Source organism: Sciurus carolinensis, chromosome 17 (genome assembly GCF_902686445.1).
Source record: "Sciurus carolinensis chromosome 17, mSciCar1.2, whole genome shotgun sequence".
NCBI classification, from domain to species: Eukaryota; Metazoa; Chordata; class Mammalia; order Rodentia; family Sciuridae; genus Sciurus; species Sciurus carolinensis.
This window is the reverse complement of record NC_062229.1, coordinates 24,871,275-24,887,747: the sequence shown is the minus strand read 5'-3', so window position 1 is coordinate 24,887,747 and position 16,473 is coordinate 24,871,275. Positions and strand designations below refer to the sequence as shown.

Genomic DNA, 16,473 nt, shown 5'->3' with positions numbered 1-16,473 from the left:
CCTGGCCTTGAGTTTAGACTTGTGGGCTAAGGAATCGCCCCACCGTGTTCTGCCCCTAACAAGCTCCTACACAGAGAAAGGCGCCCCTGGAGCTCTGGCAGCAGGATGGGGCTCTGGAGCTGCCCTGCACCTCCAGGATATTCTCTGGCCATCCCCTGTCTCGGGGCTGCAGGGGTCTTCTCCCATGAACCGCAGATGGTTGAAGCTAGGATTACCTTCAGTCTGCTCTGGTAGTCCATGATCTCAGCACTCAGCTGGAACTTGAGGGTGTCATGCTCCTGCTGTGCAGCCTCCCGAAGGCTCTGGGCCTGCTGCTCGGCCTGAGCCAGCTGGGCCTGCAGGCCAGGTAGGGAGCTGGCTGACTCCTCGGCTGCCTTCAGCTTCTCCTGCAAATTCTCCTTCTCTTGCTGCAGCCCTGCCACTTGGCGCTGCAGGCTGTCTCGCTCCCTTGAAGCTGCCTCTTTGGAGTCCCGGAGCTCCTGGGTAGCACAGGCCAGTGCTCCCTCCACCCGCTCCTTCTCTGCAGTCAGCGCACAGACCTGGATGCCAAGCTCGGCTGTGTCGGTGTTAGCCCGGTGCAGTTGCTCTTGCAGTTCAGCGTGCTCCAGCTGGGCTTCCTCAGAGCTGCACTTTGCTTGGGATAGCGCCTCACGCAGGGCCTGCAGCTCCCGCTGCCTCTGCTGGGCCTCATCAGCCTTCTCTTCCTGCAGCGCCCCTTCCCGCTCTGAGCACTGCAGCAGCTCCTGGACGTGGGTCCTGTTGAGGGCTTCATTCTGCTCCTTCAGCTGCTGCACCAGGGTCTTGTGCTCACTCAGGACTGCCTCGGCCACGCACAGCTGGCTCTGCATCTTGTCCTGGTCATCCAGGGCTGCCTGGAGCTTGGCCTGGAGCTCTACCACCTTAGCCTGCAGCCGCTGTGCCTCCCCCTGATGGACTTCCAGCTGTGCTTGAGATACGGCCAGCTGGACTGTGTCATCTCGGGGCAGGTTCAGCCCTTGCTGGCCTTCCTTTGTGGTGAGGGTCTCAATCAGCTGGGTCTGCTGGTGGCACTGGCTCTCAAGAGCTCTGAGCTCCTGGTTCTGGGCCTCTGCCAATTGCCGGCACTGTTCTGCCTCCTTCCGCAGCTGCTGGCACTCACCCTCCTTATTCTGCAGGGCAGCCTCCTTCTCTGCAACCTGGGCCTTCATGGCCTCCTTAGCCTTTCTGACAGCCAGGAGGCTGGCCTCCATCTGATCTCCCAAGTGCCGGATGCTGGCCTGCTCTGCCTCCAGGGAGGCCAGGGAGCCCTGGATGGCCGACTCCCGCTGCTGCAGGGCCTGGTAATCAGCCTGCAGGGCCTGTAGCTTGCCCTCCAGGAGCTGGTTGCGCTCAACCATGTTCTGCAACTCTTTCTGCAGCTCTCTGTTGGCCTGCTGCAGCTCCTCCTCCTGGGTACCCCCTTGCCCCTGCGTGTTGTCCATCTGTCCCTTTGGCACACACTGCTGGCCCTCCTCTGGCTTCTCAGAGGCCTGCTGCAAGGTGGAGTGCAGAGGGCCCAGGGACTCACTCCTCTCGCTGGTCACAGGCCGCTCTGCACCTGGCTGCTCAGCAAGCCGCTCCAACATGCCCACCTTCTGGTTGAGGTGGTCTTTGTCCTGGATGAGCTGCTTCTTCTGCTCCTCCAGGTCGCTCACATGCTGACTCACCTGTGCCAGCTGGGTCTCCAGGAGCTGTAGCTGCCAGGTCAGGGACCTAGCCTCCTGCTCCAGCAGCTCTTTCTCCTCCCGCCGCCGCTGTTCCTCCTGCCTCACCTGTGCCAGCTCCTCCTCCAGGGTGCTCAAGTGGGCCAGTGACTCCTGCAGCTGTCGTCGCAGCTGGGCTACCTCCTGCCCCTTCCCAGATAGCTCTTCCTGGAGCAGGGCTACCTCCTTCACCCGGCGCTCCAGGCCCGCCCGGGCCTCCTCCTTCAGTTGTAGCTCCTTGGCCAGCTGCTCCAGCTGGGCACTCTGCTGCCTGTTGAGCTCCTGGACCTTGGTGCTCTCCCTTTCTAGGGCTTGAAGCTTTTCCCCTAGCTCCTTGATCTTCAGGGTCGAGTCAGTGGGCATGTGCTCTTGCTGCCACTTTGTGTCCAGTGCTGGGTCTGCCTTCTGTTCAGCCCTGGCCAGCCAGTTTGAGAGGCTGGTCAGGAGGTGGTCCTTCTTGCCCAGGGAATCCCGTGCAGCCTCAAGCTCCTGTGCCAGGGGCTGCAGCATGGCCTCTAGCTGTCGTAAAGTCGAGTGGCCATCTTCCTTTGAGGCCGCACCCAGCTCTAGGGCCTGTAGACACATCTGCAGCTCCTTCACAGTGTTCTGGGTGGCCTGGGTCACCTCCCACTGCTTCTGGAGCTCGGCCAGCAGGCCCATGAGGCGGATGTTGTCCTCTGCTGCAGAGTGTCCCCTCTCCTTCTCCACCTGTAGCTGCTCGCCCTGCGTGCTGACTGCTGCCCGCAGCTCCTGGTTCTCCCTGTCCAGCTGCTGCACACGCTCCTGCAGTTGTTTCTCCCGCATCTCCAACTGGTCCAGCTCGAGCCGCATCTCGTCAAAGCCCTCCAGTGCCTCGTTGTTTAGGGGACTGCTCAGGTCAAAGCTGGAGGCCATCTCCTGTGTCTAGGGGGTGGGGGAACACAAAAGACAAGTGGATTTTGGGTGAAACTACCTGGAGAAGCTTCAGAGTTTAATGAGAAGTAAAAATACCTGACTTAAGGTGAGTCTAAAGGGCCATGTGAAGGACCAGACGCTTTTGCTCAAAGCTTCTGCCACAAGGAGATCAGCAGAATATTCCAAAGCCTTAAGGCCACGTGTATGAGCTCCCCTGCCATGTGCACATGCAGTTCTCAGCCAGCCTCCTTCAACGGAGTTAGCTGAATGGAGGCTGGCTCCTAGACAATCTAAACTCAGTTATATTTAAACTATCCCTTACCCCCTCTACCACAACCAGGGTTAAATTGTTTCTTTCAAGATACTTTAAAACCTTTAAACTTAAAAAGGCCTAAAAGTATTTGATTGTAAAAACCTGGACTCCAGGAAGTAGTAGATATAACTTTAGAGGTTATAGTGCTCTGGTTGGAACAACAGGTATTTGAGAATAGCACTCTTGAGTCACCAGGGGCAAGAACATACTCTATTGACACAATAGCAAGGAAATTCCCAGCAGTCTCAGCATTACCTGCAAGTAGCTGCTCACCAAACTACTCATACTGGAGCTTCGGCTGGGGGGTTTCCACAGGTAGGCAGAAGAGCCAGTAGCCAGTGTCCTCCTGTGAGGTCACACAACAGACATAACCTGTATTCAGAGCAGTAAACACACAAATGCACATTCATGCACAGACCTTGGTGCTCACTGTGCAACCAGGTGCTGGTAGGGGTCTGCTATGGTTTGGATATGTGAACCCCAGGGCTCACATGCTGCAGTTTGATACCTAGGATGGCAGTGGTAAGAGGTGGTGGGACTTTTATGAGGTGTGGCCTAATGGGAAACCCTTAGATCAACTGGGGCATGCCCTTGGAAGGAACTGGGGAACTGTAGCTTTTAGCTTCCTATTTTAGAGATGCAATCTCTTGCTCCCACACATCTCCTACCACCGCCATCCACCATGCAGTGATGAAATCACGGGGGTCCTTGCCAGAGTCTGGGCCATGCTGTTTGGGGTCTTCAGCTTCCAAAACTATGAGCTAAATAAATCTCTTTATAAAGCTAGCCTGCCTCAGGTATTTCATTATAGTGATGCAAAATGGATTAACACAAGGGCACTGCCCTCCCTGACACAGTGTAAAGAGGCAAAACCCAACACTTTCCTCCAAATAGCACATCTATGTAGGTCTATGGACTCCATAGTTACAGCTTAAACATCATGGCTTCCCTCCACTGCCAAAAAAGGATTAAATAAACATATTTCCAATTTTTGTTTAAATTTTCCTTGACCTTTTAGTGCCTGCCCTGATCTCTTATAGCAAGGAGCAAGTAGAAGTTAATTTGGTAAAAGATGTCACTCTGTGCTTAGGTGCTCATGATCACCACTTTACATTATATATATATATATATATATATATATGTATATATATATATATATATATATATAGTGGCTGGAAGATCTGATTCTAGATCATGTACCATACTGGACAGCATAGATAGAGAATATTTACCTTACTGCAGAAAGTTATATTGGGTAGTATGAGTCTAGAAATACAAAGGCTTGTGTGGGAACTTGTTTAGTAGGAACACTACAATCTAAACACATTTTTACCCCATTAGAATCATCTCTTATAATCTAAAAATTATTGCATTGTCAAACTCGCTAATCTCCCCAACCCAGCAACAATCCTTGTCAGTATCTGCCCCAAAGACAGCTGCATGTGTGCACAAGGAGATGAAAAGGGATGTTCCTGGAAGTACTGTGACTACGGAAAAAGTGAATCCAGCCTACCTCTACAGGTAGGGAATCAGATACGCTGTGGTTACTCACATGAGACAGAATACTCTACATCATGGGTTGGCATGTAAAGGGCCAGACAGTAAATACTTTGGGCTTGTGGTGTATTTGGTCAACTATCACAATGGCATGAGTGCAGATGGCAAAGCTGCGTTCCACAAGGCCCTGAGGTTGTGCTTTGCCCATCCCTGCTCTATAACCATAGAAATTTACAGGCAAACACAGGTAAAAATCTCCCAACAGTCTGAAGTGAAAAAGGCAACAGGTGAAGAGGCGCTATCTCGCGGTTCAATGTGGACAAATTTGAAAAATCTACATAAAACTATGTACAATCAAAACATTTACGGACACACACAGAGTAAAAACAAGAACATGTGGAAATGGCATGCATCAACGATGGGGTTGTGAGCACATCTGGAAAGAGAGAGAAGGGGAAGATGATGCTGGAGTGCAGCTTTTAGCTGGATGCATAGCATTTTATTTCTTAAAACTCCAACAAGCACCAACCTGAAGAGACTCTCAGTGGCTGAACATGGGCTAATGTAAGTTTCAAAATAAATAATGGCAGTGACAGAACTCAACCAACCCACTGAATCAAGTAGGAATCCATGAGTCAATACTGATATAAATGAATAAATAAATGGGGAAGAAGGAAAAGGTTTCCCTATGGCAGAATGCCAACTAATAATGAAGAAGGAATAATGGTGTTAGAAAATCATGGTGAGACCACCATAATGGTAGTAACTGCTTCAGGTAAGACTTCCCAGGATGCTAAAACTACTAGAGGAGAGACTTTTCAGAAAGAGGATACTAGCAATCTCAAAGACTCTCCCCATAAGACACATACTGATTACACAGGGAGAAATTACTAACTTAAGGAGAAACCCAGCAAATACCATCTTAACCAAATGATCATGGTTAACCTCATGAGTAATGAAACCAATCAAGATCATATGCCTCCGGATATACCGGGCTGAGGACACAACATTTGAGGTACTTCTGCAAAAAAAAAAAAAAGTTTAAACTAATCTAGCAACAAGGAAACACCAGACAAACTCAGATGAAGGCAAGATTTACAAAATAACTGGCCTGTGCTTTCAAAAATGCCAGTGTCACAAAAGGCAAAGATGAGAAACTGTTCCAAGTTAAAGGCGACTAGAGAGGCAGGACCATGAATTGCAACCTGTGATCCTGGACTGGATCTTGGATTATAAAAGACATTGAGATAATTTGTAAAATATGAGTAAAGTCCTTAGATAAGAAAACAACATTCTACCAATGTTAATTTTCTGATTTTAATAACTATACTGAAGTTATAGAAGAGGATGTCTTTAGGAGATACACGATGAAGTACTTAAGAAAACAGGGAAATCAAGCCTGCAACTTCCTCTTAAATGGCTTAGGAAATAAACCAGCCTATACCCATAAAGAGAAAGAATGCTAAACAATTGCAATAAAACATTAACAACTGGGGATCAAGGTGAAGGACAGATAAGTACTCTGTACTATTTTTGCAACTTTTTAAAAATCCTGGAATGACTCAAAATTGAAGTTTAAAACAAGACATCTGAACATGGCCAAGATTAGAGATTAAATCTTGGTGGTGGCTACATGGCTATCATGTTATAATCAGTACTTTTCTTTACACAGAAAGTATTTCCTAATAAACAATATGAGCACTGAAATTAGAAAATCGTATTAGCTGAAAGTAAAAACAAAACTGCGAATGTTAGCTTGAGTTCAACCAGAGTCAGGTGCCTGGGCCCTGCTGCCCATCAGCTGTGTGGCTTCGGGTAAATCCCTCGACCCTCTGAACCTCATACTGCCCTCTTGAATTTTGTGAGGACTCTCATAGTGTGAGCATCACACCTTGGCTGGCTTGTTGACCTTCAGAGAGAAAAAAAAGGAGGGACAGCAATCTTCCCAGCAACCCTGACAAGGGATAAGATGGTGCTTTTGCTTCAATTCCTACGATCGAGATGGCCTCCAGGACAATGGGGCAAACACAGTGGGGAAAAGCCCAGATACACCTCCCTTACTCCCACACCAGCAAGTCCCTTAAAATTTCCAAAAGCCTTAGGCCTCACGTCTCCACTGACTCATACCACATGGCCAGTTAGGTTGGTTTATGGTTGAGCCTTCAGATGTTATCTTAGTCACAACTCTCCAAAGTCTGCAAAATTAGCAGGCAGAGAGTTGCAAACCTGGATGCAACTTACTGAGCAAGCAAAATTGTTCTGAGTAGACTGGTGGCCATCTTCAATGCTTCAAACATCTCTTCCCCTGACTTTTTAAACCAAGTGATCCCTCTAAGTACCTGGCAAATGTCGGCCAGGCGGCATCCAAGTCGTAGCCTCTCGAGGCCAGGTCAAATTGAACCTCCGTCAACTCATAGAGTTGGCCCACGATGTCAGAGCTCAGCTTTGGCTTCAGAAAGGGGCTTCTTGCATAGTACCAGTCGCTGGAGAAAAACAAAATGTGTGGGTTACCAAGTTAACACAAGACACACATGTAAACCAATTTCATTTTCACTATAAGAGTATGAAAGTCTCAAATAAGCTTGCTCTTCTTCAAAGAAATCACTACTGTGATCTGGATGTTTATTCATTTATTACTTGTCAGACCTATTTCTCAAAAAGGTTGTGAAAAGCCTTAAATCTCAGTGACTTGCCAAGAAAGGGCAATTTTGCTGACAGAACACTTCTTGTTTGAAAACTAACCTTACCTTCTAGTCCTTTCAAGAACTATATGCGAGACACTGAGCTATCTCACTTTTAATTTCCTTCCAGACACTAGTTTAAAAGCCACGCAACAGCTCTCAAGCCAGAAACAACAACCGAGTTTTGAGACAGTGGTTGTTTGGTTTCATGTAAAGCAACAAGAACTAAAAAGGATAATGCTGAGGAGTGGAGTTAGTTGGTTGGTATCTGTGACTCTGATAAAGTCAAGCTGTTCATAATGGTGCTCACCAAACATCTAGAAAAAAATACTCTTCAAATCAAATGGGCAAATGTTTTCAACTCACACAACTCACAAGGCCTGTCACCGGCCACAGAACCCTGTCCTTAAGCCACTCAACCTTAAAGGTGACAAAAGAAACAAAATGTTCCCTCATGATAGATTTTTTTTTTTAATTCAAAAGTAATTTCTTTGATCAACTAGAACATTCCTAGGGAGAGGTGAGGCCCCACTGGTAAAGGGTCCTGGGCAACCCCAAGAAGTCTAGCTGCTGGGGCCTGATCTGCAGCTCCTAATCTGAGGCCCACTCTCCCCTCACACTCTCAATCCTGCCCCTCTCCTTCCTCCTCTCTTCCTGGCTGAGGCTGTAGCACTAGTGACCCAAAGGCTGACACACAGCCAACCTGGGCCCCGCAGCATCTACATCCTTGGTCAGCTCTCACACTCTCCAGGAAGCCCAGATGCCAGGTAGGTGCCGACAGCTGTGGCAGGTGAGGACCCAGGTTCAGTGGAGTTAAAAACCCAACAGACCATTCTGCTGAGAGGCCAAGGCTGCAACTGTCCCCAAACACTGACATCCAGGACCCACCACCCACTAGAGAAAACTCCTTGGCACTGGGAGTTAGGAGGCCTGGCTCTGAGCTCTAGCTCCACGGCTCAGCTCAGCGGGGCCGAGAGAAAGGCATTTACTGTTCTGAGTCCCCTTTCCTAACCTGTGCAAACCAGGGCTTCCTGCCCTCCGTGCTAAAGGACAGTGGTAGGAGAGGCAGAGGAGAGTGATGGGTGTGGAAGGACTCAGCAGATACCTGCTACAGGTGACACGAAAGGGCACTATAGGCACAGCCGTCATTTTATTAAGAAGGGGTATCATATGTCAGTGATATGGGGTGAGGCTGTCCTGCATTTACCTGGTCACTTTGGTATTCATGAAGCACTGCTGTAAGGTGTCTGCCAACCGCTGGTGCACCAGAGAATAGCGAATAAAGGCTCTTCCTTTCCCCAGAGATGTTCGAAGCTAGAAAAAGCATATTATGTAGAGAGGAAGAGCTGTTAGCTGACTCCAAAAACAGACCTGGCCTAAGAGAGAACTTGCAAAAATCAGACAGGGCAGAACACGTGCTTCAATCCTACCCCACAAAGTGGCTTCACTTGTGTCCCTCAAAAGGACACAAGGCACTTGATACTGTCATTCCAGAGAGTGAGGCCTGCAGTAGGGCTACAATGCAGATCTACATTGAGAATAATCTAGAGGCCAGCAGACCTGTGAGGGAAGATGTATGAACGAGACGCTCTCAAATACCTGTGGATTCTATTAGAATGCCATTCTCCCTCCTACGCGCCATCAGAATTTCTGGGTCAGATATGAAACTCTTTCATTTGGAATATTAAGAGTAAAACATGGAGGGAAATGGAGGGCTTTGAAGGGATGGTACCAGCTGGCTACTGCTGGGCTTGTTTTTAAGGTGTTAGTGGGCAGGCACAGGGAAGAAGCCTCAGGGGCTTGGTGGGGGCACATGTAGAAAAAGGAAGAGAGGGAAAAGGCAGTGGTGGGTGTGGGGGCCTTAAAAAGATTTACTGTATGTAAAATGGCCTCCTCTGTCCCCACAGACCAGCTGTAAAATTCACACAGCTGTCAGCACTTCCCTGGTTGCGCTGGTCTCTTTCCAGATATGCCATCTTACTGTAATTAGTCACAGCAGGTCCGGGGGTGAGAGCAGGGATCTCCAGGAGGCCCAGCACACAGTGGTGGGTGGCACAGAAGGGCCCAGGTGCAGGCTGGTCTTTGAAGCCACCCCACAATGTTCATAACCATAAACCCAATTCAAATGAAGGATAAGGTCTGACTGGAACTTCTAAGGTTTAAAGTTACCATTTACACATGGCTTCTGAGGAGATTTCTGAAAGTCTACTGAGATGGTGATGGAGTATTCTGGTCAGAGTATGGAGTAATCTGCCACAGGCTGCCAAACCATGGCAGCTGAGGACACGGGGCAGCCAAGATGGATGGAATAAAGGGGACAGCCATAGAGGACATTTGAGACCAGTCTGCAAATTAGGATTTGTATTTCTGATAGGTCAGCCCTAGAAGCCAAATTGAAGTAGATGAGATTCCAACTGCACCACCCCCACCCCGCCACCACCTATCATTGTTCTTTTAGGCTCTGGCTGAGTGGGGTGAGCCAGGGACCAATGCCTCTCACTCTTCGGACCTCTTCCAAAGGTCAGAAATGTGGTGGGAGAGCGGGTAGCAATGGTTCCACCAAAAGAAGGTCCTACGCCTCATACTATGAAGATGTTGACTGAGGTCCTGGATGGAGACAGGATATATGAGGTGGAGCCTCCAGCGCTGGCACACGAGTGATGTAAACAACCCGGTCACCTGTCACACCATCAGCTCAGAGCTATGTCTTCTTACTGCCAACTCAAGGAAGTGATACCAGAACATGAAGTGGTTTTAAAAAATAAAAAGGTGTGAAACCTCATGACCTATAGAAGCTGTGACAGCTTTCCATGTGAGCCTGGTGTATAGCCAGGTCACCCAGACGTGAAGGTAGGCAGCGGGCTGACTTACTGACTTTATAAAAACTGCCACAGCATGTTTACAGATAGGTGACCTCCACAGAGGCCCAGGGGAGAATCTCAGTGACATTCCCATGTCTGAATACTCTTTCCATTTGACGGGCGAGGTGAGAAAAAAGTGCTCAGAGGGACAACCAGGAAGCCCGGACAGATGAAGCCAGCCGAGGAAAGCACCCCGGCCCCGCAGCCCTGCAGAATTTAACGCGACCCTTCTCCCCGCAGTCCTCAGCTGCAAGCTCCCAAATCAGGAGCCTGTCCTTATTCTTGGCATACTGACCAAAATCACAGTCTTTAGAACAGTAAAACCTTTGAAATGGTGAACACTGGAGGCCATGTTTTCAATTGGGCTCATTAGTTAAACTGATTATATTTATAATATAAAAAGGGAACCATTTACTTTAAAAAGTGTTTTTAAACATCCTTTAGGGAAGGGGACAGTGGTTCCTTTGTACTACAAATGAAATATTCTACATAGCTTTTTATATCTTGGGTCTACTTTCATTACCTAATTCCTTAATTTTTTTTATCCTCTAAATAGAACCCATATGTACTCTGCTGAGAAGTGAGTGATACGATAGCACAGGAGAGGAAATCTGTGGGGAACATGAGAGCAGTTCTGCTTTAAACTGTGCACTGAGCCCGAAGCCAAGATGCACCCTGTTCATTGTGGTGAACCACAGTCCAAGGACAGCCCATTTCTGAACCTCTGGAAGTGACTTGCTACAATTTTCTTGATGTAGCCCAAATGCTTAACTCCTACCCCAAGGTAACTAACGGCTCCTACAAATGCTTCTGAGCCATTAACTTTTACCATCTTCTCTCTTGAAGACCCAGAGCACATGTGACTCCTGAGATTAAGCCAAGTATCTAGCAGCTCACCCAGCTCAGTGATGTCCAAGCCATTCTAACCAGTGATATTCCACAGAGCACAGTCTGTGGCCAAGATGAAAGAACTGGCCCTATAGGAAGCAAAGCCTATGCCAGCCACCAAAAAACCATTTGCAAGGTGTGCATTTTGCTTCTGGAAGGTCCACTTCCATGGCTCAAATTGTCTAAAGTTCTGACTGTATCATGAGGAAAGATAAAACTTGCCAAAAAATACATTGCTTTAGCAAACATTTCATAAAGCTGGGGAATGGGAATTAAAACTAATCTATTTTCAGACTTCAACTGTCCAAAGCTATACAGTCAAAGGATGTGGTTGCTCTGATGTAGTGGTGTAGGGATGGAAGGGAGGAGAGTGGCAACAGGGCCCTTCCAGATTTTTGATGCATTAAACACTGCTTGCTTGCTCTACATCTTGGGTGCAGCTGGTGGAAAATGCCCAGCCTCTGAAGTCAGATATCTGGCGCTGTCATCCTCTATAAGAAAAAAACACCTTGGCTCCAGCTGACATGGCTGGGGTGAGGACAGCTCTTCTCAGAACTCAGCCTTTGCAGGAGGCCTGCCAACAAGCCTGCGTGCTGACTTCAAAGTGACTTCACACTTTCTGGAGATGCTGACAAGATGAAATGCACAAACCCTTTAGACTTCCTGCCCCAAATCTCAGGGCTTCACTTCTGGAAGGACTAGGTTCATGAGAGGGAGGGAGGGAGATTCATTGGGGGTGGGGTGGGAGAGAGGCAGAAAGGGAGAGCTTGTGAGTGTGTGTGCTTGTTGCTCAGGAGTTTTGTAAAATGGAAAGTCTCAGCATTCTGGATGCAGGAAGCTGCTTAACACGCCAGCATGTTATGAAATGTTCCTGAGACTCAACATCAGTCTCTTCCTTTCAATCCAGGTTCCTGGGTGAACTCTAGGGAAAGCAGCCTAACAAACTCTAAGAAAATTATTATTATTATTTTTAAAGGTAGAGAAATGCACTCCAAAGGGTGCTATGAGCAGACAGTTACGATGTGAATGGCTCTCCATGTCAGGAGACATTCAGGACTGAGCACCCCTCTGCCTGGCACACATTCAAGAGGATGCTACCCATGCCTGGACTGGATTTGTTACTTCTTCACCTATAACCCCCGCTTCCACACTTGGCAACTGGCAGCAGAGGTCTCTGCAAGGATGCAAAACCCCGGCCAGAGGAAGCCAGGGGGTCCTCTGCTGCTCCTCTCTATTTACCTCCGAGATGGACTTGACGAATCGGATCCCATCGTTGACTCCTTTCACCTTGGCCAGGCAGGCACAGAAGTAATCCCAGTAGTCCTTCTTGCTTCCCAGGAGGGTGGCCTTCTCTTTCTGATCAAACTGGGTTGGGAAAGAGGTAGAGAATGGGATTCAAACCCCCTACTGCTCACCCCACCATTTAAATGATAAACTATAACAAAGTGCTTCTTAGGTCGTAGCACTGGGGAATACCCTTTATTAACATGATTTTTATTTATGGCAAATCAAGATATATTAATCACAAAATGATGGCATATTAATGCCCAGTTTTTAGATAAGGAAACGGAGGCTAGAAGAGATTGGCTCTAAGTCATTTTACTAGTGAGATTCAAGAGTAATGGCTGCCCCAAAAGATTTAGCCCTTGAAGGGACTTCGGTGCAGGGTTCAGTGGAAGACCATGGGCTGTGGTCAACAAATGATAAAGAGAAGCAAAGTGTCTTAAGTCAATGTGAAGAGTGTTAATTATACCCCAACTTAGGGAAATGTGGTGATGACATTTTATCCCGGTTACTCAGATCTCAAGTTTCAATGACACTTTAATACATATGTAACAAATTCAAGTAAATGTCAGCTCTGAGTCATTTCAAATCCAAAACCCAAATGAGCTTAACAACAACAACAAAAAAGGTCTATAAACATTTTTATAAAGTCAAGCAAAGAAGTAGTAGAGAAGGCGTGAGGAAGGCAAGTCCTCAGCCCTAGGCCTTTTCCTCCTGTGGCTTCCATTCTGTGTTTTGGTGAAAAAGAGGCAACATGAAATAATGGTGTTCAAAAGGGTAAAAGTACAGCTTTCCCTTGCAGTAATTTTTCCTCATTGTGGAAGCAAGGTATATATACTGTTAGGAAATCCAGATAAAACAAAGCAAAAAGAAAAAGAAAGAAAAGAAAAAATTGCAATGCCTAATGCCACCTTAAAATAACTTCAGGCCCATTTCCTTTCTGCTTATTTCAGTGTTTTTCCACATCTACAGAGTTCTCTAGAGTGCTTTTTGAACGAAGCAGGCTCAAGAGTTATACCAGGAATATGCTCAAAAACAAAGTTTCCTGGACTGACCCGGGAGATCCTGATTCAGTAGGTGAGGGTGAGAACAAAGAAGATGCCAACCAGCTCCCCAGTGAGGTTGATGCTGCTGGTCTTGGACCATACATGGTACAGCAAGGCTCTAAAAACAGGGGCCTGTGGGTAATCCTCAGAGGGTCCTCACACTCTTGGAAATCGCCTGCATGACTGGGTGTGCACATACACACATGTCTATTTGGGACAAGACCCCATAGCTTTCACTGAACTCTCAAAGGGCCATGTAACTGCCCCAAAGTTAAGATCCTTGCTATACAGTGGCCTTGTGACTTGCCTTTGAGATGACCTATACCTCTAAAGCATGTTCTCAATTCCCAAAACCACTCTAAGGGGCAACTCCTTGCTTCCCCAGAGGACAACACTTAAGATGATTAAGCTCTTGCTTTGACCTTCAGTCTAACCAGATGGGCTTATTGACTCTGTTGATATTCCCAATCATTTCATATCCTCAATGCTGAGAAGTCACCCAAGAGGGAAACAGAGACGACACTGCCCATATCAACATAGGACAGGTGTCACTTACTTGCAGAAGATACTCAAGTTTATAAGAAAACTTGTGCAAGCTGGTACTGTCATCTGTGATTGGCTCTCCCGTTTCCTTAAATTCGTTGCTTAGTTCTGTTACTGCATCTTTAAAGACAACAAACAGGAACATGTGATCAGATACAGACTAAAGTCAGAGAGGGGGAGGAATAACCCAGAAACCATGAGGAGTACATGGCTGGTGATAGCAAGCACCCTGGAAATGTAAATATCTAGGGATGTCTTCTGTGTGAATGAATCATTTAGTCCCTTAATATTGAATTCCAGAGGGTTTTATCCTTTATTCTAGACATATTTATTATTCTTCACTGTCTTAGTCTGCTTCATGTTGCTATAACAACATACCTGGGTTGGGTACTTTTATAAACTAAAGAGGTTTAAATTATTTATTTCATATTTTTACAGCTCTGAAATTGGGATGCCTCTTTAAAGTCAATTATGCCTTAGATTCGTTGTTATTTCAATCCTTGCCTTATAATGTATTAAGTGAGAAAAACATGTGAAGACCTGGCCTGGGTTTTGGAGGCTGAAAGACTAAGAACGGGCAGGCCCATCAGGCTGCCCTGTGGTGAAGGCCTTCTGGCTGCCTCATAACATGGTGGAAGGGGCCAGGCTCACTCTTTCATAACAACCCGCTCTCGCTGGAACTAATCCACTCCTGTAAAACTCAACCCCCTCAGAGACACCAGCATTCATCCTTTCTGAGGGTTGCCAGGACCCAACTTCCTCTCACAAGGCCCTGCCTCTTAAAGGTCCCAAAACTTTTCAATATTGTTGCACTGGGGACCAAACTTCCATCACTTAAACCTTTGAGGGACAGACCATAGCATTCACTCTAATCCTACTGCTCCATTCAGGGTAAGTGCAGGCTTCAAGAACACCCTGCGAGCACAGATGATGGCACATGTAAAAACAAGGACAACAACCTCTGCTCTGTTAACTGAGTGCCCAGGAAGGGCCAGGCCTTCGCACACATTCCACACTTATACAACACTGCAAAGCCAGAGTTGCTGTATTTCAACAAATTTAAGATGCAACTGATTTCAAGAGGCATCCTAACTTTAGAACTGTAAAAATGTGGAAAAAAAAAATAAGCACAACTTAGAATCTACGAAGTCTGGTATTATCATCTCCATTTTATAGATGAGGAACACACAGAGGCCAGAGACCTGGCCAAAGATCATGGTGGCAAACAGTAGAGCTGGATTAAGAAGTTTGCTTTTCTCAAGGGCTTCTGACTTCAGAGTCTACCTTTTAACTTCGAAGATAATTGACTTCCCTGTTGGAAAGGAGGAAAACCCACCTTTGACTTTCACTCACTGCCTCTGCTGGGGGACAGAGGGACCGTCAGGTGTTGGATTTGGGTATAGGAAACATTTGCTCAGTTCAGACAGCTGGGATGTGCTGGACGAAACTCCCTTCTTCTCTGGTAACTCTTGAAAGAAAAGGAGCCCCTACCCGGGCTCCCGAGCACCACGGTTAAACACACCTGCCCAGGATCACAGCTGGGCCTAAGCTGGCTGAAAAGCCAATCAGCAACGGCCGGCAAATGGCAAAGACAGGCTTTTGGGACTGAGCCTTTCGACAAGTGACTGTTGTCCAGTTGTGGCCTACTATGAGAGACTGCTACAGCTGGCATTGAGAGCTGGGACATTAGGGCCCTGGGCAAGCCATGCCCCTTCTCTTCACCTTCTCTCCTCCGCAGGCTGGGCAGACACTCAGTTCTGGGAATTCCTGAAACTTTGCAAGAAGGAGCCCTTGGGTTTGACATTATCAGATCTAATCTCTGACAAGCCAAATGTAATAGTTATGAATAAACATGTAAGTGTTAGCTCTACAGAAAACTTCATATTTGATTCTTTCAACAATCTTGAGAACTAGGTGTTATCATTAGACCCATCTGGCACACAGAAGGACCAAGTGCAACTGGAAAGGTGACAGGATTTGTCCAGAGTTCTCCAGGGTTAAAAGGCAGAGTCTGCAATGCCTGCCCACCTCCAGAGACCAAGCCACTGCTGTCACCGGGAAGCCGCACGACTGCCCTGCACAGGAGCAAAAGCTGTGCCCTGCACGGGGGTGCCTGAGTTAAGGACACGCCACTCAGAGTGAGTGCCGTAAACCTGAGTGCCTGTCAAGATGTCTACGGGCAGATAAGAGGGAAAAGTCTTGAGGAGGATTCCCACCAAATGCTCTGTGGGCTCTGCAGAGATAGAGACCAACCTAGGATGGTGGGGGTGACCAGACTTAGCCAGCATAGGAGTAGACGACGGATGGGATGGAGCTCTGCCTGAGGGTCCTCCCCTTCCCTCTCTTCACTCCCAGTGAGGACCTCTGGGTCTCACAGCATCCTTGAGAACACAGACTGAAACAGAGATGATTCCTACTTGGTGGAGAAATCTCTGAAGGCCAGCAGCAAACACAGATTTGCAGTGGCTATTGTCTTATTTTCTCTGCAACTCTGTGCAGACTTTTCAAAAGAGCACCTCACATTTCAGCAGAGTAGACTGTGTGGTTAAAGGCACACACTGGCACCAGGCTGTTGGTGTGCAAACCTGGCCTCTGCTCATGACTGGCTGTGTGACTTCAGATGCGTTACTCAATCTCTCTCTGCCTGCTTCCTCATCTGCAAAATGGGAACAGTAACGGCACCTACCTTACAGGACCAAATGTGAGGACGCAGTGAGTTTTTGTCCATAAGACATGTGCCCGACA

General features: G+C 47.5%; 1 protein-coding gene across 1 annotated transcript in view; it reads right to left on the bottom strand.

The window, feature by feature from the left end:
- The window catches only part of Fyco1 (FYVE and coiled-coil domain autophagy adaptor 1), a 78,559-nt gene that overhangs the window by 50,656 nt on the left and 11,430 nt on the right, over positions 1 to 16,473 (bottom strand). The window contains exons 3-8 of the mRNA XM_047532445.1: positions 13,742 to 13,848; positions 12,095 to 12,220; positions 8,314 to 8,420; positions 6,765 to 6,908; positions 3,184 to 3,274; positions 216 to 2,624 (exon numbers count right to left, since the gene is read on the bottom strand). Of these exons, the coding sequence (XP_047388401.1) occupies positions 216 to 2,624; positions 3,184 to 3,274; positions 6,765 to 6,908; positions 8,314 to 8,420; positions 12,095 to 12,220; positions 13,742 to 13,848 (2,984 nt within the window). The remainder of the gene's footprint in view (positions 1 to 215; positions 2,625 to 3,183; positions 3,275 to 6,764; positions 6,909 to 8,313; positions 8,421 to 12,094; positions 12,221 to 13,741; positions 13,849 to 16,473) is intronic.